Below are 21,147 nucleotides of genomic sequence, written 5' to 3' on the forward strand. Positions count from 1 at the left end.
TCAAAACGATAAACATAGAATTACCATATGATCCAGCAATTCTACTTTTGGGTATATATCCAAAAGAATTGAAAGCAGGGACTGGAACTGAGTGCGTACACCGATGTTCACTGTAGCACTATTCACAACAGCCGAAAAGTGGAAACCACCAAAGTGTCCATCACAGGCTGAATGGATAAACAAAATGTAGTACATCTATGTAATGGAATATTACTTAGCCACAAAAAAATGAAGTTCTGATCCATGATACAACTTGGATGAACTTTATTTTTTTTAAGATTTTATTTATTTGAGAGAGAGAGAGAGTGCACACAAGCAGGGGGAGTGGCAGAGGGAAAGAGAGAAGCAGGCTCCCCGCTGAGTAGGGAGCCCGATGAGGGGTTCAATCCCAAGACCCTGGGATCATGACCTGAGCTGAAGGCAGACGCTTAACCAACTGAGCCACCCAGGTGTCCCTAACTTGGATGAACTTTAAAAACATGCCGAGTGAAATAAATCAGAGACAGGCAAGCATTATATGGTTACACTGATATGAAATATCTAGAATATGCAAATTCATAGAGACAGAAGAAAGTAGATTAGAGGTTACCAGGGGCTGGAGGAGGAGGAACTTGAATGAGGAATTATTGCTTAATAGTTAAAGAGTTTCCATCTGGGGGTGATGGAAAAGTTTTGGAACTAAATAGAGGTCAGGTATTGTGCATATTCTATCTTGTAAATGTACTTAATGCCACCGAACTGTACACTTAGAAACAGTTAAAGCAGCAAATTTTGCAATCTATATATTTTACCACAATACAAAAATGCAAATTAAAAAAAAAAAACACCTTCATAACATTGGTATCACACTGTTCCATTTTACAACCTGCTTATTTTCACTCAATGTTCTGGTTTGGAGGTTTTTGCCTGGAAGTCCGGCTCATCCTTTTTCTGTGCTGTATAGTATTCCACGGTATAAGTATATCCTAGTGTTTTTCCACGCTCCAACTCCTCATTCTTGTAAACCAGGCCGCTGGGGAAACACGCACATTGGGTTTTTCTGGGATTCACACCATCAGCAGAAGGGTCAGGTCGAAGGGTCCGTCCATCCTCAATAGCTCTAGCATGGCCAAATTACTCTTTAACGTGGTCAGATGGAGTCCCCCCTCCCCATCACCAGTGCACTCCCAGCGACCTCTGCCCATTGTCTCTAGGCTCCCTGCCTGGGAGCCTCCCTAGGAGTGAGGAGAGGTCTCAGAGTGATTTTTGTTCTCTGAAACCTAGGCCGAGCTTCAAGTTTGGGTTGTCTTGATTCTCCTTCCCTGAATCACCTGTTCCTGCCTGTATTTGTTGACTATTGTGTCTCCAAATTCACGTCCACCTGGAACCTCAGATGGTGACTTTTTAGGGTCTTTGAGATATAATTATTTACATTAAAATGAGGTCACCCTGGAGGGGGGCAGGCCCTCAATCCAGTGACACGTCCTTCTAAGAAGGCCATGTGAAAACAGAGGCAGAGATGCAAATGATGGAGCCATAAGCCAAAGGCCATCAAGGAGTGAGGGAAGCCCCCAGAAGCCGGAAGAGGGGCCTGAGACCAATTCTCCCTTTCAGCCTCCAGCCCTGCCGACACTTTGATCTGGGACTTCTGGCCTCCAGACTGTGAGAGAATACATTTCTGCTTCTTTAAGCCATCAGTTTGTGGTAACTGTTACAGCCGCCCCATGAAACAATGTCATCCGCCCATCTTAATATTTGGTGGGCGTTTTTTCTTCCCTCTGGTGTGTCTTCCTATGTTCTGGAAGCTATTCCTTGATCAGTTAAATGCATGGCAGACATCTCTCAGTCCCTGGCTTGTCTTTTCAATTTCTTTATGGATTTTTTGGGGTGTCCGAAAGTGGGACATTGTGATCGAGTTTAATGTATCCCAAACCCTCCAGTTATTCGGGTTTTTTTCCTTGTCAAGGGTGGGTTTTCATGTGCCAGGCAGTTAAAACTGGTGTATGGTTCTCCTCTGCGGTGCTTCCAGCCTGACCTCTCGGCATTCCGGCCTGGGGCCTCCGCCAGCCCCTCCCTTTGCCCCCCATTAATGCTCCGTGGGGGAGGGGGGCGGACAGCTGAGTGTGAGTCAGCCCGGGCCAAGCTGCTTGGGGCGGAAGTGGTTAGCTCAGCCCCTGGGACCGGCTGTGTGGGTTCCTGACCGAGGGGGACTATGGACAGAATGAGCGAGGCAGGAAGTGGGTCAGCTGAAGCAGCAGGCTTCGGGATCCCACGTGTTCGCTGACCGGAATGTTTGGTGGGGGTAACCCCCCCAGAGCCTGCCCTTCCTCCTCCCTGCCCCCCCACGCCGGTTTGCTCTAATGGCTCTTCTAACCTTGGGTTTTTTTCTTGTCGAGGGTGGGCACCTACTCGGTGCCAGGCCATGGCGGAGCAGGGACACACAACCCTGCCAGGGGGGTGGGGGTATCAGCTCCTTATCACGGGGGAAACTGAGGCCCGGAGCAGGGCACCCCTGTCTCACCCAACGTCTCAAATCCTTTCCCTTGGCTGGCTAGAGCCCTCCCTGCCTCTCACTGTCCTCACTCTAAACATGGGGCTTTGGAAGAGAAAATATCTAAGGAGTTTCCACATTTTCTCTCTGCCCCTTTTTGAATCTCTCCCTTGCTGTCTCTGCATCTCTGCTTTTCAGTCTCTCATAGTGTCTTTCTGTCTTGGCCTCCCCACCTCCCCCATCAGCACCACACAGTGTGGGGAGGTGGGAGGGGTGCCACCCAAGCCTGCCCCTCCCCCTTTCCTGGGGACCTGGACATGTCCTGGCAGGTCTGAGACACTCCTTGTAGAAACTGCTGAATGCCTGGTGGCAAGTTGCCAGTGCAGAAAGGAGGGGGTAGGAAAGTGAAAGAGGGTGTGGGGGAAGGACTTTGGGATTTCCGGTTCAGTACTTCACCCCCCCTTGCCTTTCCCTACCCAGGACTGTCATACTCAACGTGTTGCAAGATGACGTTGGGTTTTGTGGTATGCATAGGAGTTCTCCAGGTATAAATGGGGGCAGGGGGGCTTCCAGGCAGAGGAGCCAGCTTGAGATCAGTGGTAAAAAGAGAACAGAGGTTCAAATGCCCAGAAGAAGAGTTTGGCTTTCTCCTGTAAGCGAAAGGGAGCCGTGGAGGATATGAGAGGTGCAGAGGGGCCCTCATTAGATACCCAGAATGGGGCGGACTAGAAGGATGAGACTGGTGTCCAAGACCCTCATCTCCAAGTAAGACTGAGAATGTCCAGGCGAGAGCTGAAGGAAACTGTTGAATGGGGCCAAGCGAGGCCTCTCCGAGCCGTACCCTCCCATGAACCTCCCCCCATCTGCCTTGGACTATTCAGCCGCCTGTGCCTCCCTCATTACTACTGGGTCCCCTGCACTGTACTCCCAGCCTGGAAACTGCTGGATCCCTGGTGTGTCCCCAGTCCCAGGAACCAATGCACAGTAAGCACTCCATAAGTGACCGAGGTAGCCACAGGCTAAGGCAAGGACGTGAGGCGTGGGCAGGTCGGCCGGAGAAGGAAGCGGGCGTGTCTTCCGCTCCCGGGAGGTTCCAGCGCCTCTCTGCGCCCCCTGCTGGCCTCGGGATGCAACACCGCGCACTCACCCCTTTCCTTCGTCCTCCCGTAGTTTTATTACACACCAGTTACACGCCTGGAGCTGTGCTGGGTGCAAAGGACACTTCCTCTGAGGGAGCGAAGACCCTGTGTCCTCAGGGACTTGGAGGAGGTGCCCCCTCCCCTGGACCCACGTTCGCCAAGACAAGTCCTTTTGGTTTCAAAGATTTATTCTTTGAAAGCCCCTGACCCTTAAAATGTCTTCATTCCTCCTGAGGACAGACATAGGGGAGTCACCAAGTCCTGTTTCTGGTTCAAACTACTTAGCTCCAAAGAAGCTGGCCTGGAGCCAGCTTTCCTGCCTCTCCGCCCCCTGGCCATGACACGTGGGACAAGAGGAGGCTTCACCTGGCAGAGCCTCAGTTTCCCCGTCTGTAAAAGGTGGTAATGGCACCCCCCACCACAGAGTTGTGAGTGGGAACTCGGCACGAGCTGGGGTCTAAACGATCGTGATTCAAATCCCAGCGCCACACCCCCTTGCTGTGTGACCACAGGCAAGTGACTCAGTCTCTCTGTGCATCAGAACAAATGCATTGGGTTGTGCGGAGGGAGACCGTTCAGTACAGAAATCTTGTCATTCTTAACTCAGCACATTCATAACAGCCACCACAGGCTGAGCACCAGGTCACAAACCAGGGACAGAAATCCCAGTGAATCAGGGACGCCCCTCTGCCCACTCAGGCCCTCAGGCAGAGGATGACCGAGGTGGACCCTAACCTCTCACAAAGACACACAAGAAATCACGTATTTCAACTGTTTTATTTGCTTTCTGGGGTGTCAAGTTTGGGATCTTCCTGAGCCCAGCCCCCAGCAAAGTCACGACAGACCCTTCCCCGGCCTGGGCTCCCAGACAGGACGGTTTCAGACAAGGCACTCACAGGAACTCTGGGGCTCAGGGAGAGGCCACCCCGAGATGCAGGGGACAGGCCCATCTTGGGGGACAGAAAACACAGTTACCTTAGGTAGGAAAGTTTTTTCCTAAAGAGAGATTTAGGATGAGCTAGAAACCTGAGCTGTTAAGGGAGCCCCAGAAACACACCAGCACCCCCAGGGCAGGCAGAAAGTCAACCCTGCTTCCTTGGTCCCTGGGGATGCCACATGCCTTGGGAGCACAGAGTCCAATTCCAAACCGGCTTTCTCTGGGATTTCCTAGAGACAAAGTGTGTCAGCCACAAAAGCCACTCACCCCAGTCCCCCACCTCTGCAAATGGCTCTGGTGACCCTGGGCTGGGCCCTGGGGAGCCAGGGCCACCTCCCAGAGCCTGGGGTTGCTTCTCTCTTTCCCACCTTGTCTCCTTTCTCTGTGCCCCATGCATACTGGGGAGGCAGGCACTTCTGTGGGTCTTGGGGCAGCTGAAAAGGAAGGCCTGGTAAGGAGAGAGATGGGGGTGGGCGGCGGGGGGGATTTGGTGAGGGGACCAGCTCAGGGCTGGAACATACTTTCCCACTGTAAAAACAAGAGATGTTCTCCCTCCTGGCCAGCAGCCCCAGGCCCTTAGGAGGCACTTGTGCCTGGGGAAGGGAAATGTAATCTGGGATATACAAATAAAAGCCCTCTTCGGCTCCCCAAGTCCCGCGGATCCAGTGGGATTCGCGGCCACGGGGAGCCCCCTGGGAACGCGGCGGCCTGCCTCTGCCCGCGGGACCACCAGCACCCACACCGGCTGCCCCTGGTCGCGCTCACAGGGTGGAGGCTGGGCCCGCAGAGAAGAATGGGGCTTTGTCCCGCTATCCCCAAAGGGGACTTTTGAGTTTAAACACTCAAGGGGTGGAGAGGTCAAAGGTCAACAGTCTAGACAGTGGCAGCAGGAAAGAGGCCGGGTGCGGTGGGCGGATTTCCAGGAGCAGCTCCCCTCCCTGGCCCAGTCGGCCCCTGGGGCACACAGGCACGTGGGTACACACACACACACACACACACACCAGCTGGCCTGGTTTCCTGGCAGACACTTCTAAGACAACAAAAAGGCATCCTGAATCTCCTTTTCCAGCCATCTCCCTGAGCAGGCCCTTTCTGTTCTAGAAGTCACCGTGCCAGCAAAGAGCAAGGCGGCTGAAGAGGATTTTCCTTGCCGAAACGATTGCGATCTGACGTTTCCGCAAAAGCCCGGCGCCACTTGGGAAGCCATGATTTCTGTCCCCCACCTACCCCCGTCTCTCCCCGTGGCCAAGGGACCTTGGCCATTCTTTGATTGGACCAGGCGGGCCAGGTGGCACAAACCCAGTCCACCAACTCAAATTCCTGCTTCTTCCCACCTTTCTTTCCTTCTTACTAACCTCTCCTTCTTATTTCTTTTTCAAGCTACAAGCTCACGTCCATCCCACTGGCCTTGTTTTTGGTGAGCAAGGGGGAGCCGAACGGGGCTGAGAGAAGAAGAAAGGAACCCTTTCAGTGTGGAGGCTGTAGCACCATAAAGGAGATGCCAGCACCAGACACCCAGACGACCGGTGCTGCCCCTCTCCCCCACCTCGGCACCCCCATGGGGGCCCCCACTCCAATTTCTTACAAGATTCCCCCAGCAACCTTCCCACCACATCCCACTGCCCATCCTTCTACCCTGAACACCTGCTCACCCCTCCCCCCATTGGCGTCTCTCCCCTCCACACCCCGCCAAGCCACACCTACTTCACAGACCCGTCCCTCGGCCCCGCTCTGTGTGCCCCCCTCCACCTGAGACTCTGCAAATGACAAGGGAGCAAGAATGGGCCTTGGTTCTCCTTTCTCACAGGAGGACATTTCAGTCCGACACCCAACAAATGCAGACAGACACACCATGGAGAGAACAGATGAGTTTGCCCAAAAGAAAACCATTTTTAAACTAGAAAATAAAAAAAAAAGCTGGCGCGAAGTGGGTGAAATGTTTAATGGCTGTCTGATTGAATAAAACGTGCAAAATGCTCTGCATCGTGGACAAGGACAGGATTCTGGCTTGACTTGATGAGAAAATCCAAAACCTTTGCAGGAACACAAAAATGACATGCATACACTCAACAATGATCGGACAATAAGTTATACCTCTATATCTCTGAATCACATGGTGCTTTAAACAGAGAGGCAAAATGAAGACAAAGGAAAGATGAAAATGTGGAGTTTGGGGATGGTGTGTCCGGGTTCCAGTGGGTACCCAGCTAAGTGCAGACCTGGCTCATCTCCAGGTCCCCCTCCCCCTTTCCCTCCCCATCTTGCCTGAATTCATTTCCTCCTTCACACCCCTGAAGATCAGACCTTTGGGGATCAGAGCTAGATGAAGCCTAACGTTCTCAATAAGACCTCTGGGGAGACCCCCGAGGCTTGAGTTCCCCACATTCAGAAGAGTCACAATTTCTGCTTATGGAATCCCACACGGCAGATTTCTCAGGAGACGGCAATCTCGGACTGAGGACGTGAGCAGGGCATTTCTGGCAGAAGGCAGGCTGACATGGAGAGAGGGGCAGAGTCCCGATCAGTTGAACCTGCCAGCCACAGGCCACGCCCACTGCCAAGTGCCGGCCCCGAGTCACCCACCTGGAGCCATTTTCCCCTCCGGAGAAAACCCAGGACCCAGAAAATGCATTTAACTCAGAGACCTATCAACCCGGTTCTCAAGCGACACAGCAGCTCAGCAGAGAAGAGAAACTCCCCTGGCCAGCAGAACAAGAGGCAAAGAAGGGGAATGTTTGAGAAAATGAAACAAAACAAAAATCTCTTCTGTTTTAGAAAGAACTGCGTGCTGGGTAACACCGACGTGATCCAACCTGGCATCAGACTCCAGTCCACCTCACACTTAGGGAAATGATAAAACCCCCATCTTCTCCCCCAAGCAGGAGAACACTTCCAAAATGTGTGTTTGCCTCAGCTGGCTTCACAGCTGCTGTCATTCTTTTCCTCTGGCGGGTATCAAGGTCCAGCTGAATTCAGTGGCCTCCTGGGTGAGGTTACTCTCCTCCGTGGCCGCTAAGTTCAAAGTTGCCAGGGTGTGAGATCAAAATTTACTCCGTCTCCAGAACCATCTACACAAAAGCCCACGGGCTGCTTCAGCACCTCCTGCTCAAACACGTCAGCACACATGGAGATCAGCAAACTCCAGCCCCCGGGCCCCATTCTGGGCACCACCCCCCCAACTTAAGGAGAACAAGAAGCTGGTCCCCAGCACCAAGACTGCAAAAATCCAGGCCAGATGTGGGGTGGGTTTGCAGCTGCTACAGATTTTTACATATTAAAAAAAAAAAAAAAGTCACGTGCAAGTCAAAATGACAAGGGCTGTTTTCCTACCCCTGCTCCAGAGTCCCCACGGGTACAGCTCACGGCTCTGGTGTCGAAAGGGTCAGCCCACCTTTTTAACCAGCTGGGGCAGCAGCTCCCACCCGCCCAGGGCCTGGCCAAGGGCCCTGCCCGCCCTGAGGAAACGGAACCCGATGTCAGCTCCGACACAAAGATGTGGGTCCCAGTTTCAGAGAAAGAGGCAAGAAGGGGCCACATCCCAGGAAAAAGAAGACACTTTGTCGTCGGTGAAAGCCCGCGTTTTAACCAAAGGGAATATAAATTCCTCTGTGCCCAAACTAGCACTATTGTTTTTGAAAAAGAGAATAAGAAAGAGAAGGGAAAAAAGCCTCTGCCATACCCCAAGGCAGCCCTTTCCAGGGCTGTCCCAGCTGCTGGGACATGGATCAGGGCAAAGACTCTTCAAGGAGTTTTTAAGTTTGGGAAAAACCAGTCATGGACAGAGGGAACACTGGAATCCCTTCACCAGAGACTTAGAAAAGCAGGTGAGCAGGTGGCCCCAGCTGTGGGATCAAGAGCAGAGATCCACTTGACCAGGATTCCCTGTGGAGATCAGGACCCACCAGCTTCCCAGCCATTGTGGCTGTGTCCCCAGATGCAAAGGGAAATCGAGAAAAAAAATCTTCAGCCACCTTCTTCAAAGCGACCAGCCCTTTTGTGGAGAAGAAGGGAGAGGAAGTGTGTACGTTGGAATATTGATCCAAATCCGATCCCCAGCTGACAGGCTTATCCTCCTTGGCCAGGCCCCCAGAGGGCGGACGTCCCTCCTGGGGTCCCTAGTGGGACGAGGTCTTGGGAGGCCCGAGAGGCTCTCAGTGTTTGTGGCGACAGTTGATTTTGCCATCTGACTGCTCCAGGACATCCAGCATCTCCTCGATGATAGCCCGCAGCGCCCTGCCCAGCTGGTCTGCGTTGTAGGGCTTGCCCAGTGGAGGCACGTGAACAAAGGCTGAGCGGCCATGACTCTGGTACAGCGAGGTGTAGTAGGTGAAGTCACAGAGGTACCTAAGTTTCAGGGCGTTGGGGGCAGGAGGGGAGACCAAAATGGGGTCAGAGAGTCAATACATAGACTAACAGGACAGCCTCCATCCAGATCTGCTGTAAGACCCCCAACCTCGCCAGAAATCTACAAGATGGAATACTGCTTCTCCCTCCCACCCCCCAGGTTGGCAAAAATGAAAAAAACCTGATAACTCCAAGTGCTGGTGTGTATGTGAGGAAGGAGGCAGTGAGATACGGCTAGCAGGAATGCCAATTGCCCCAGGGGGAGAATTTGGCAGGCTAGGAATATTACAAATGCCTGGACTTGATGACATGTTCTTGCCGGTTTTGAGAATCTGCCTTCAGAAGCCATCTGCGTGAGGGCACAAGAAAGATGAAGAAGGTGTTCGCTGCACTGTTAAGTATAAAAGTAGAGTAAGAAGCAACCTGCTAGGGTCTGAATGTCTCTCCTCAAACTCAGTGTTGAAGCCCTAACTCCCAATGTGTTGGTATTAAGAGGTGGGGCCCTTGGGAAGTGAGAGTCCTCACAAAGGGGGTGAGTACCCCTTATAAAGGAGACCCCAGAAAACTTTCTTCCTCCTCCTGCCACATGAGGATGCAGCAAGAAGTCAGCAGTCTGCAACCTGGAGGGAGGCCTTCATCAGAACCTGACCAGGCTGGTGCCATGATCTTGAACTTCCCCACCTCCAAAATTGTGAGCAATCACTTTGTGTTGCTTATAAGCTGCCTGGTCAGTGGTATATTGTTACAGCAGAACGAACGGGCTGTGACACAACATGACTGTCCACAGACAGAGGAGTGGCTTCCTAAATGGAAACAGCCACACAATGGAATGAATACTATGCAGCCATTTGCAAGGCATGCAGTGGATCCATTGGGAACCGGAGAATTCACCAAGACCCGTGTTGTGTGCCCACAGGTGAAATCAAGGAAGAGGGCGCTCAGAAAGGCACATTGTGTAACCCCATCCACGTGAGAGCAAAGCTAAATAGGACAAAATCCTAAATCAGCACACCAAGTGCTCTGTAGGCAGCTGACCCTGAACAACGTGTATTTGAACTGCAAGGGTATACTCATACAAGGATTGTTTTCACCAAATATAATACAGTATTATAAATATATTTTCTCTTCCTTATAGTTTTCTTCAAGTGTTTTTTAATTCCAGTTTGTTCCAGTTTAATTCCAGTTAGTTCATATATAGTGTTCTATTATTTTTTAAATTATTTATTTGAGAGAGAGAGCGAAAGAGCATCAGCAGTGGGGAGAGGGAGAGGGAGAAGCAGGCTTCCCGTCGAGCAGGGAGCCCGATGCGGGGCTCGATCCCAGGATCCCAGGATCATGACCTGAGCCCAAGGCAGAGGCTTAACTGACTGAGCCACCCAGGAGCCCCTACAGTGTTCTATTAGTTTCAGGTGTACAATATAGTGATTCAACACGTCCATACATCACCTGCTGCTCAGCATGACAAGTGCCCTCCTTCATCCCCATCACCTATTTCCCCCACCCACCACCTCCCCCTGGTAACCTGCAGTTTGTCCTCTACAGTTAAGAATCTGTCTCTTGGTGGGGCGCCTGGGTGGCTCAGTCGGTTAGGCGTCTGCCTTCGGCTCAGGTCATGATCCCGGGGTCCTGGGATCGAGCCCCGTAGCCAGCTCCCTGCTCAGCGGGAAGCCTGCTTCTCCCTCTACCTGCCGCTCCCCCTGCTTGTGCTCTCTCTCTCTGTCAAACAAATAAAGAATCTGTTTCTTGTTTTCTCTCTTTTTTCCTTTGCTCATTTGTTCTGTTTCTTAAATTCCACACATGAATGAAATCATAGGGAGTTTTCTTTCTCTGACTTATTTCACTTAGCATAACAGTCTCTAGTTCCGTTCACGTTGTTGCAAATGGCAAGATTTCATTCTTTTTTATGGCTGAGTAATATTCCTCTCTCTGTGTGTGTACATGTATACGTGTGTGTGTGTATCTCACATCTTCTTATTAATTCATCAGCCAGTGGATACGTGGGCTGCTTTCATTTCCTTATGATTTTTTTTTTAAAGATTTTATTTATTTATTTGACAGACAGAGACACAGCGAGAGAGGGAACACAAGTAGGGGGAGTGGGAGAGGGAGAAGCAGGCTTCCCGCGGAGCAGGGAGCCCGATGCGGGGCTCGATCCCAGGACCCTGGGATCATGACCTGAGCCGAAGGCAGACGCTCAACCGACTGAGCCACCCAGGTGCCCCCTTATGATTTTTTTTTTTAATGTAAGCTCTACACCCAATGTGGGGCTCAAACCCACAGCCCCAAGATCAAGAGTCGCACACTCCACTGACTGAGCTGGCCAGGCGCCCCTCCTTATGATTTTCATAATAACATTTTCTTTTCTCTAGCTGACTTTATTGTAAGAATACAGTATATAATACATATACAAAATGTGTGTTAATCAACTGTTTATGTTATCAGTAAGTTTCTGGTCAACAGTGGGCTATTAAATTTGGGGGGTGGGGAGTCAAATGGTACACAATTTTCAGTTATGCAGGGGGGCGGTCAGCACCCCTACCCTCCATGTTGTTCAAGAGTTAACTGTCTATGGAAAGGTGTAGGAGGTTTTACAATTAAGTCGCAGATTTAACAGAGGGATCGCTAAGGAGAAGGAGAGAAGGCAAGAGAATTTTTCACGATGGGAGCATATGAGAAGATATTCTAGAATTATCTGTGCAATTTAGAATTAGTTTTATTTTTATTTTTTTATTTTTTTATTTTTATTTATTTTTTTAAAAGATTTTATTTATTTATTTGAGAGAGAGAGAATGAGAGAGAGCACATGAGAGGGGGGAGGGTCAGAGGGAGAAGCAGACTCCCTGCCGAGCAGGGAGCCCTATGTGGGACTCGATCCGGGGACTCCAGGATCATGACCTGAGCCAAAGGCAGTCGCTTAACCAACTGAGCCACCCAGGCGCCCATGAATTAGTTTTATTTTTAAAAAATATTTTATTTATTTATTTGACAGAGAGAGAGAGAGAGCAAGAGAGAGAGACAGCATGAGCAGGGGGGAGAAGGAGAATCAGACTCCCCACCCAGCAGGGAGCCCGATGTGGGGCTCAATCCCAGGACCCCGGGATCATGACCTGAGCCGAAGGCAGATGCTTAACTGACTGAGCCACCTGGGCACCCCTGGAATTAGTTTTAAAAACAGAATGATGGCAAATTTGGTTATTCCATTCAGTCTACTGAGTCTGTCACCGCCGACTTTGGGCTGGAGAAGTGTACAGAGTACTGAGAAATGGAGACACTGGTGCTGACAAGACATAGAACAGAGAGGACACAGCTTGGTCTAGGGGGTTGCGGAGGCCCCCCAAGGAGGCAACATGTTGGAACTAAGGCCTGAAAGATGCCTTATCCGAGGGAGGTGAGTTCTGAGCAGGGGCCACAGCATGTGCAAAGGCCCTGAGGCTAGAGTGAGTGTGGTGTGTTGGAGCAACCAGAGGAGGCTGGTTGGTGGGGCTGGCATGCAGTAGGGGCAGGAAGAGCGAAGGCAGATGAGGGGCGAGGGGTGGCAGGGACCAGACCACACACCACCTGTGGATGGTGGAGATAGGTTGGGATTTTATTCTAGCTGCAGTGGGAGCTGCAGGAGGGATTAAGCACGGAAAGGACACCATCTGATTTAAATGTATAAAAGACTTGTAATAGGGGCACCTGGGTGGCTCAGTCGGTTAAGCGACTGCCTTCGGCTCGGGTCATGATCCCGGAGTCCCGGGATCGAGTCCCGCATTGGGCTCCCTGCTCAGCGAGGAGCCTGCTTCTCCCTCTGACCCTCCCCCACTCATGTACTCTCTCTCTCTCTCTCATTCTCGCTCTCTCAAAATAAATAAATAAATCTTTAAAAAAAAAAAAAAAAAGACTTGTAATAGGCTAGAGTTTCTTCCCCAAACTGATGTTTACTCAGAACCTCAAAATGCGACCTTATTTGGATATAGGGGTTTTGCCGATATAATTAGCTAAGATGAAATCATACTGGACTAGGGTGGGTCCTAAATCCAACGACTGGAGTCCTCATAAGAAGGCCATGTGAACACGCACACAGGGAAGAAGGCCATGGGGAGATGGAGGCAGAGATTGGGGTGATGCAGCCACAGGCCAAGGAACCCCAAGGGTTACCAACAGCCACCAAAACCCGGGAGAGAGGCAAGGAACTGATTCTCCCTCAGGGCCTCCAGAAGGAGCGAATGTTGCCAACACCTTGGTTTTGGACTTCTAGCCTCCAGAACTGGACAGCGTGAACTTTTGTTGTCCTAAGCGACCAAGTTGATGGTTTTTGTTATAACAGTCACAGAAAACTAACACAGAAACCCATGGCGTAGAGGGGGAGCACTGTCAGGGCCGGGGCAGAGGGGGCAGGAGGACCACCAGGGAGGTGGCTGGGGCAGCATCCAGGTGGGAGACACCAGGGCCTGGGTGGGGACAAGTGGGCAGACCCATACATCATGAGTCCTGGAAGCAGAATCAGTGGGACCTGTTCCGAGCATATATTTAGCTCCAGGCCTCGTGAAGAGTGAGTGCTCAGCCCACAGAGGCCAAAGTCAACACGCTTGGCTTGCCCGCCACTAGCCTGGGCAGGTGGACGAGGGAAGCCACGACTCGTGCATACCCCCAGGTGCCCTACCTGCCGGCATCTTGTGAGATGGTCACCGACACGTCCAAGCCCAGCGTAGTGACCCTCTTACAGACAGCGTCCATGTCAATGATGGAGTCAATGCTTTCCGGGCCGTCCTCCACGCAGCACTGGGAGCCGGGGCAGAAGCGACAGTTGTCCAGCCCCTTGTAGCCCTTGTTATGCCCGCACTTCTCCAGCGTGACCGTGGTCGCCATGCCCGACACCCCCACATGCACCACGAGCTGCAGACAGACGTGCAGGGCTTAAACAGGTTTGCCCATGAGACTGCGGGTTCCTCCCCACCCACCCACCCAGGCCAAGGAGAGGACAGCATCCTCCCCGGTGCTCTGCCCGGGGTCACATCGTTTCTGGCCCTTGCTGCGGGAATAGACCATCCAGTCACCCCACAGAAAGGTCTGCCCAGGAAACATGCCAGGATGTGCAAAATGCTAGGAGGGCCATTGCAGCTGCATTTATGCAAGCAAATTCCAGAAACCACCTCATTAGCCATTAGCAGGGGATTGGCTAAATAAGATTTTTATTTATTTATTTATTTGAGACAGAGAGAATGAGAGAGAGAGAGCACATGAGAAGGGGGGAGGGTCAGAGGCAGAAGCAGGCTCCCTGCCGAGCAGGGAGCCCGATGCGGGACTCGATCCAGGGACTCCAGGATCATGACCTGAGCCGAAGGCAGTCGCTTAACCAACTGAGCCACCCAGGCGCCCGGGATTGGCTAAATAAATCAGGAGCTACTACACAGCTGTTAACATGCTAAACGCAGTTCTTTTTTTTTTTTTTTAAGATTTTATTTATTTATTTGAAACAGAGAGGGGGAGAGAGAGAGAGAGAGGGAGAGAGGGAGAGCATGAGTGGGGGGGAGGGGCAGAGGGAGAGGGAGAAACAGACTTCCGCTGAGCAGGGAGCCTGATGTGGGACTCGATCCCAGGACCCTGGAGTCACGACCTGAGCTGAAGGCAGACGCCTAATCGACTGAGTCTCCCAGGCACCCCCCCCCAAAAGCAGTTCTATAAGGGAGGATCTTCAAAACATATTGCCAAATACAAAAGACAAGGTATAACCTCCATGAATCTAACCTATGATCAAAGAGGCAATAATCTGTCAGTGATCACTTCAGTGTTTTTTCTAAAAATGAGGAAAAAAAAAAAAACCGTGAAAACACCGGCAGGCTCAATAATAGGAGAACAGTTACATTCATTACTAAAAATTGCCCAGCTGTTAAAACAATGTAAGAGAGATAAGTTATCGAACACTACATCTGAAACTAATGAAGTACTGCAAGTTGGCTAATTGAATTTAAATTTTTAAAAATGAAAAAAAAAATAATGTAAGGGAGAATTTTTAATGACTTAGGTAATAAAATTCTCATGATAAAATATTTACAAAAGGCAGGGCACTGCACTGAATACAGTTGAATTTCAACCATTAATTATTTGTGTATATGCTTACACACAGAAAGGGCATTGCAAATGTAAATATTTATATATGTAAACATTTAAAATATGGGCTGAGGAGCATGCTGTCCCATACAACGGGGGTGGGGGGGGAGCAGGGGGTGCACATGGCTAGTGATCACTTAAATTGTGGCTGGTATGAATTGAGATGTGTAGTCAGTGAGGAACACACATCAGATTTTGGAGGCTGGGCACTCAAAAAAAAAAAGAATGTAAAATGTCTCATTAATACCTTTTTTAAGGTTGATTATGTGTCGAGATGATAATATTTTATTTTTTTAAGATTTTATTTATTTATTTGAGAGAGAGAGTGAGCAGGAGAGAAAGAGAGAGAGAGAGCACACACAAGTGGGGGAAAGGGTAGAGGGAGAGGGAGAAGCAGGCTCCCCACTGAGGTGGGGCTCGATCCTAGGACCCAGGGATCATGACCTGAGCTGAAGGCAGACGCTTAACTGACTGAGGCACCCAGGCGCCCAGAGATGATAATATTTTAGATACACAGGATCACATTGAAAATATTATTAAAATTTATTTCACCCAGGAGCACCTGGTCGTGATCCTGGAGTCCCTGGATCGAGTCCCGCATTGGGCTCCCTGCTCAGCAGGGAGTCTGCTTCTCCCTCTCCCACTCCTCCCTCTTGTGCTCTCTCTCTCTCTCACTCTCTCTCTCAAATAAATAAATAAAATCTTTTAAAAAATAATAAAAAAGGGGCGCCTGGGTGGCTCAGTCGTTAAGCGTCTGCCTTCGGCTCAGGTCATGATCCCAGGGTCCTGGGATCGAGCCCCGCATCGGGCTCCCTGCTCCGCGGGAAGCCTGTTTCTCCCTCTCCCACTCCCCCTGCTTGTGATCCTGCTCTCACTGTGTCTCTCTCTGTCAAATAAATAAATAAAATCTTAAAAAAATAATAATAATAATAATAAATAAAAAAATAAAAATGTGCCTGGTGGAAAATTTAAAGGGTCCTACGAAATGGCATGATAAGGTCTAGAGGGCCACACTGCTGGAAAATCAAACTCTTTGGAGGTACAAAGTTCATTCATTCACTAACTGGGTGCCCCACATCTGGTACTGTGTTATCTGGCACTCCAAAAACTGAATATTGGGGAATGTGAAAACAAAGCAGCAGCTGTAGTATAATGAGCTGAATGGTGATATTCCCCTCATACCAAACAAAAAACAAAAAACAAAAAAACCCCAAAAAACAAAAGCAAAACAACAACAAAAAAGACCGCCCCCAAAAGCAAAAAACAAACAAACAAAACCACCCCTGTCCACTGCCTGGAAACCGTGACTGAGATCTTATTTGGAAAAAGGGTCTTTTACAGATGTGATTAAGTAAAGGATCGCGTGATGCGATCCCCCTGCACTCTCTGGGTGGCCCCCAAATCCACTGACGCGTGTCCTTCAGAGACACATGAAGGAAAGACAGAGACAGGTGGAGAAGTCCATGTGACCACAGACACCGGAGTGACCCGGCCACCAGCCAAGGAACGCGTGGAGCCCGCAGGAGCTGGAGGAGACCAGCGATGCCCCGCGCCCCGGCGGGAGGGGGTGCCGCTCTGACGCCCGGATTGCGGACTACCGGCCTCCGGGAATGTGAGAATGCATTTCTGCAATTCCGCAGGAGCCCCGCGGATTGCTTCAACCGCACGCGTGTGCGGATACGTGCGTGAGTGATAGCCATAATCGTGGTGCCAGGTAACTAAGCAGGGGTGATTCTCTATGGTGTAGAAATTGTGAAAAACATGTTCATGCTTTAAGGTATTTTTGTTAAAGGCCCGACGGCACGCACAAAGCAGGAGAAAATGCCCTCTGACAGAGCTTCAGTCACATCTCACTAACCTTCCAGGTCCCCCTCTACAACGGCACAAATTCCACTTGAGACTAGACAGAAGGGCTCACGAGGAAGGAAGTTTCCACGGGTCGGCCCTGGGAAATCCGCAAGAGCGGGCTAGCGTGGGAAGCTGGGTGGGGCCCCCACAGGTGACCAGTACCTCACTCATCAGAGACGCCAACCCCCGAGAACTTCCCAGGCAGCTTTCACTCCTGACCCCCTGGAGCTCTCTAAGCCCATTGTTTTGGCAGGGCCACGCGGATCATCTGGTGGGACAGTGTGGCTCCAGCTTGTCTGGCCTCCATTCCACCATATCTGGCAATAGCCTGTTCCCTCCCATTCTCATTTTCCCTTTGGGGAACCCCCAAATCCCCCTTCCCCTTCCAGGAAGTTTGGAGAGAGGTGATGCCACTCCCTGGCCACCAAAGTAGGCATGTGACCCAGGCCTCACAAATCAGAGCATGTCTTCCTTCCTCCAATCCCCAGCCATAGTGCTTGGCTCAGGGACTGGCATGGGACCCAAGTGCACCAGTGAGAATCAGCCATGGACTCTGGGAAATTATCAAAAGGAAAGTTGTTCTGCTGAGGGGCTGAGTTGGGAGGGTATCAGTCAGCAGTCATCTATCTTTGCCAAAGCAAAAGCAAAGTGCAGAGCAAAGCTGAGTGGCCAAGAGGGAATGCTGATAGCACTGGAGGAGTGCCTGGATCAAGCTATACCTGAAGCGTACAAACGTTTGTGCTTAAGCTGAGTTAAGGTGTGTTCTGATGGTCACATATAACTAAACATGTCACAACTGACACTGACTGTCCAGTGAGATAGAGCCAGCTTCTGGGAGGTCCCAGATGTTTGCTCTCCTGCCTCACACCCACGGGTAACCCAGGAAAGTGTGGCCCTTTGGGGGACAAGGCCATGGCACTGGCTGAAGCAGGACAAAGCCAAACAAATCATCCGTGTGGAGTGCCCACCTGCAGGTCCTGATGAGGGAGCACCTGCCTTCGCCCCACTCACCTGTGGGCTGTGCTTCTCCCACAGGGCAGGGATGAGCCTCTGGACCGTCTGGTACTCGACCGGAATCTCATACACATGCAGGTCCACGCTGTCACCAAGCCCGAGCTTCTCCAGCTCCTGGAAGGGAGAGGAGACAGAGTGTTGTGGCATTAGGCAAGGCCTGCAGGGTGAATGTGCTCCCAGTGGATATACTGACCCATCCTCAGAAACCAGGTGGGGCTCCTGACTCAGTGTGCAGAGTGGAAGGTGCATGTGCTGGTCTACCCCAAAGCTCCTCCCTCATCCCCCTTCCCCTCCACCCATCTCAAACTCTCTCTGTATCTCCATGGGCAGCAGCATAATGCCTCGGCCTTTGGAGCTAAGCAGCCCAGTTTGAACGCTGTGTGACCTTGGGCAAGTTACTTATGTTCTCTGAGCCTCAGCTTCCTCATCCATAAAATCAGGATAAAAAAGGACTTAATTCACAAGGTAGCTATAAGAATTAAATGAGGGATGCCTGGGTGGCTCAGTTGGTTAAGCATCTGCCTTGGGCTCAGGTCATGATCCCAGCGTCCTGGGATTGAGCCCCACATTGGGCTCCCTGGCTTCTCCCTCTCCTGCTCCCCCCAACTTGTGCTCTCTCTCTCTTTCTGTCAAATAAATAAATAAAATCTTTTAAAAAGAAAAGAATTAAATGAACACGTTCACACAAATAGTTTTAAGCCATGCTTGGTACATAATAAGTGCTCAAATAATGTTGGCTACCATTACTATTGTTTTTCTGTTGTTACTACACTTTCCCCTTCATTACATCTGTTAAGAACTATTTATAGGGCGCCTGGGTGGCTCAGTTGGTTAAGCGACTGCCTTCGGCTCAGGTCATGATCCTGGAGTCCTGGGATTGAGTCCCACGTCGTCGGGCTCCCTGCTCGGCAGGGAGTCTGCTTCTCCCTCTGACCCTCCCCCCTCTCATGTGCTCTCTCTCTCATTCTCTCTCTCTCAAATAAATAAATAAATAATCTTTAAAAAAAAAGAACTATTTATAGATTTGGTGCCTGCTACATAGCAGGGTCTCAATATATGTTTACAGATGGACCCAACTCCTTAGGGACCCCCTAACCACCTTGAGCATGAGGTGGCTTAGAAACATCATGAATTGGGGGCACCTGGGTGGCTCAGTTGTTGAGCGTCTGCCTTCGGCTCAGGTCATGATCCCAAGGTCCTGGGATCGAGCCCCGCATCGGGCTCCCTGCTCCACGGGAAGCTTGCTTCTCCCTCTCCCACTCCCCCTGCTTGGGTTCCCTCTCTCATTGTGTCTCTCTCTGTCAAATAAATAAATAAAATCTTAAAAAAAAAAAAAAAGAAATATCATGAATTGTGCACAAAATTGGGCTATGGATAACTCCCTGCATGTGCCCTTTTCTGGGGGAAATATCGATGCTTTCTTTCCTTGGATTCTCAATGTGGTCCACCAAGTGTCCACCTCTGCACTCCCTGCAGGTAGAGCCCAGGACCAGGTCGCCTTCCCCAGATGGCCCAAGGCACAGTAGGAACACAGTGATCCTTCCAGCCCCAGCACCCAGGGGCAGGGAGAGATGTTTAGTGATGAAGGTTTTGGCTCAACATGAAACACTGAGTATTTCTCATAGTAAAATTAATACTCCAAATAATGATTATTGGCAAGATTGTCTCCTACCATCCTTCAATCTCATGCACTGGCTTGAAACACTACCACTGGTGGATGTCACGGGGTCCTATGGATGGGTCCCAGGCAGAGCATTTTTTGCATGCACTTCGCCTCACTGAATTAATTCACTTGCAGGTGAGTTCCTGCATCTCCTGAAGTGGCTTCAGGATTTCTTTATCTGGTTGCCTTGACCTTGCTATCCACGCTGTCCCAACTCCATGTTCATTTGACCAAAGTTGCTGGAGAGTATCCAACACCTGGAAAGGCAGGTCCCTCCTTACAGAAAGATCATTCCAAATTGCCCCCCCCCCCGCCAAGAGGGTGCATCAAGGTCACCTGGAGGGTAGGCGGGACATGATGTATGTGTGTGGGGAGTCTCAAACACCAACAGAGGGAACTGGGACCCCATCCCTGTCACCAAGCCCAATGATGTGCAGGATCAGAAAGAGCCCCCCAGGAAATCCCATGGTCAGACAGACGAGGGCAGGGGGCAGACCTGCCCCCCCAAAACACTGGTGCACAGGTGGGCTGCAGACCACTGCTGGGGCAAGTGGTTGGGAGGTGAGGGGGGGTGACATTTTCTGTGAAGTCAATTTCAAGACATTTATTTTTTTTAATTAAAGATTTTATTTATTTATTTGAGAGAGAGAGAGAATGAGAGACAGAGAGCATGAGAAGGAGGAAGGTCAGAGGGAGAAGCAGACTCCTTGCCGAGCAGGGAGCCCGATGTGGGACTTGATCCCGGGACTCCAGGATCATGACCTGAGCCGAAGGCAGTCGCTTAACCAACTGAGCCACCCAGGCGCCCAATTTCAAGACATTTAAAACACACTTAAGAGTGGGGCACCCCGGGGCGCCTGGGTGGCTCAGTTGGTTAAGCGACTGCCTTCGGCTCGGGTCATGATCCTGGAGTCCCGGGATCGAGTCCCGCATCGGGCTCCCTGCTTGGAGGGGAGTCTGCTTCTCCCTCTGACCCTCCGCCCTCTCATGCTCTCTCTCTCTCTCATTCTCTCTCTCAAATAAATAAATAAAATCTTAAAAAAAAATTCTAAAAAAAATAAATAAAACACACTTAAGAGAAACTTTGTAAATGATTTCGTTTCTCTTACAATTATTTCTCTCAGTCTTTAGTATTTTTACTCTTCACGTTCCCTTCTCATTTAAGCCTCACTTTCCTGGACTGTGCAATGGGATCAAGGAGAACATTCTTGAAAGGGTGTGGGGATCTGGAGACGAAGCAGGCCAGGGGGCTCGCCAGTGAAACCCCTGAGAAAGCTTTACATCTGGGATCCCTGTTTCCATTCCCACCGGTTCATAAACACTCACTGGCTTGTTGCACGCCAAGCACCCAGAGCAATGGTTTCAAATGGCCACACAAACACGGAAAGACCACCTTCCGCTTGAGCATTCTTCACGGTAAAGTGAATACTCCGAATATAATTACCAGCAGGGCTGTTTCATAGTACTCCCAGATCTCACTCAGTGGTTTGAAAATGCTACACCGGTGGATATTAGAGCGATCCATGGGTGGGATTTATGGGGTACCCCAAGTTTTGTTTGGCAAATTGATTTGGAGACCCAAGCCCCATGGTCTCCCACCCCCCACTGCCCCAACCTCTTGCCTCCCAAGGCAGAATCT

General features: G+C 50.6%; 1 protein-coding gene across 5 annotated transcripts in view; it reads right to left on the reverse strand.

Moving 5' to 3' along the window:
• Nucleotides 1–6,468: 6,468 nt before the first annotated feature.
• The window catches only part of PGPEP1 (pyroglutamyl-peptidase I), a 30,691-nt gene continuing 16,012 nt past the window's right edge, over nt 6,469–21,147 (reverse strand). For 2 of the 5 annotated variants that reach the window (XM_045862703.3, XM_045862705.3), the window contains exons 4-6: nt 17,843–17,959; nt 13,536–13,768; nt 8,549–8,890 (exon numbers count right to left, since the gene is read on the reverse strand). In XM_045862703.3, the coding sequence (XP_045718659.1) occupies nt 8,698–8,890; nt 13,536–13,741 (399 nt within the window). In that variant the 5' untranslated portion in view covers nt 13,742–13,768; nt 17,843–17,959 and the 3' untranslated portion in view covers nt 8,549–8,697. Of the gene's footprint in view, nt 8,891–13,535; nt 13,769–17,799; nt 17,960–21,147 lie in introns of all 5 variants that reach the window. The other 3 variants (XM_064597730.1, XM_045862702.3, XM_045862706.3) reach the window with 3 other exon arrangements.

This window comes from Mirounga angustirostris, unplaced genomic scaffold (genome assembly GCF_029215605.1).
Source record: "Mirounga angustirostris isolate CCGP_5_RB_7025 unplaced genomic scaffold, mMirAng1.0.hap1 SCAF_1, whole genome shotgun sequence".
NCBI lineage: Eukaryota > Metazoa > Chordata > Mammalia > Carnivora > Phocidae > Mirounga > Mirounga angustirostris.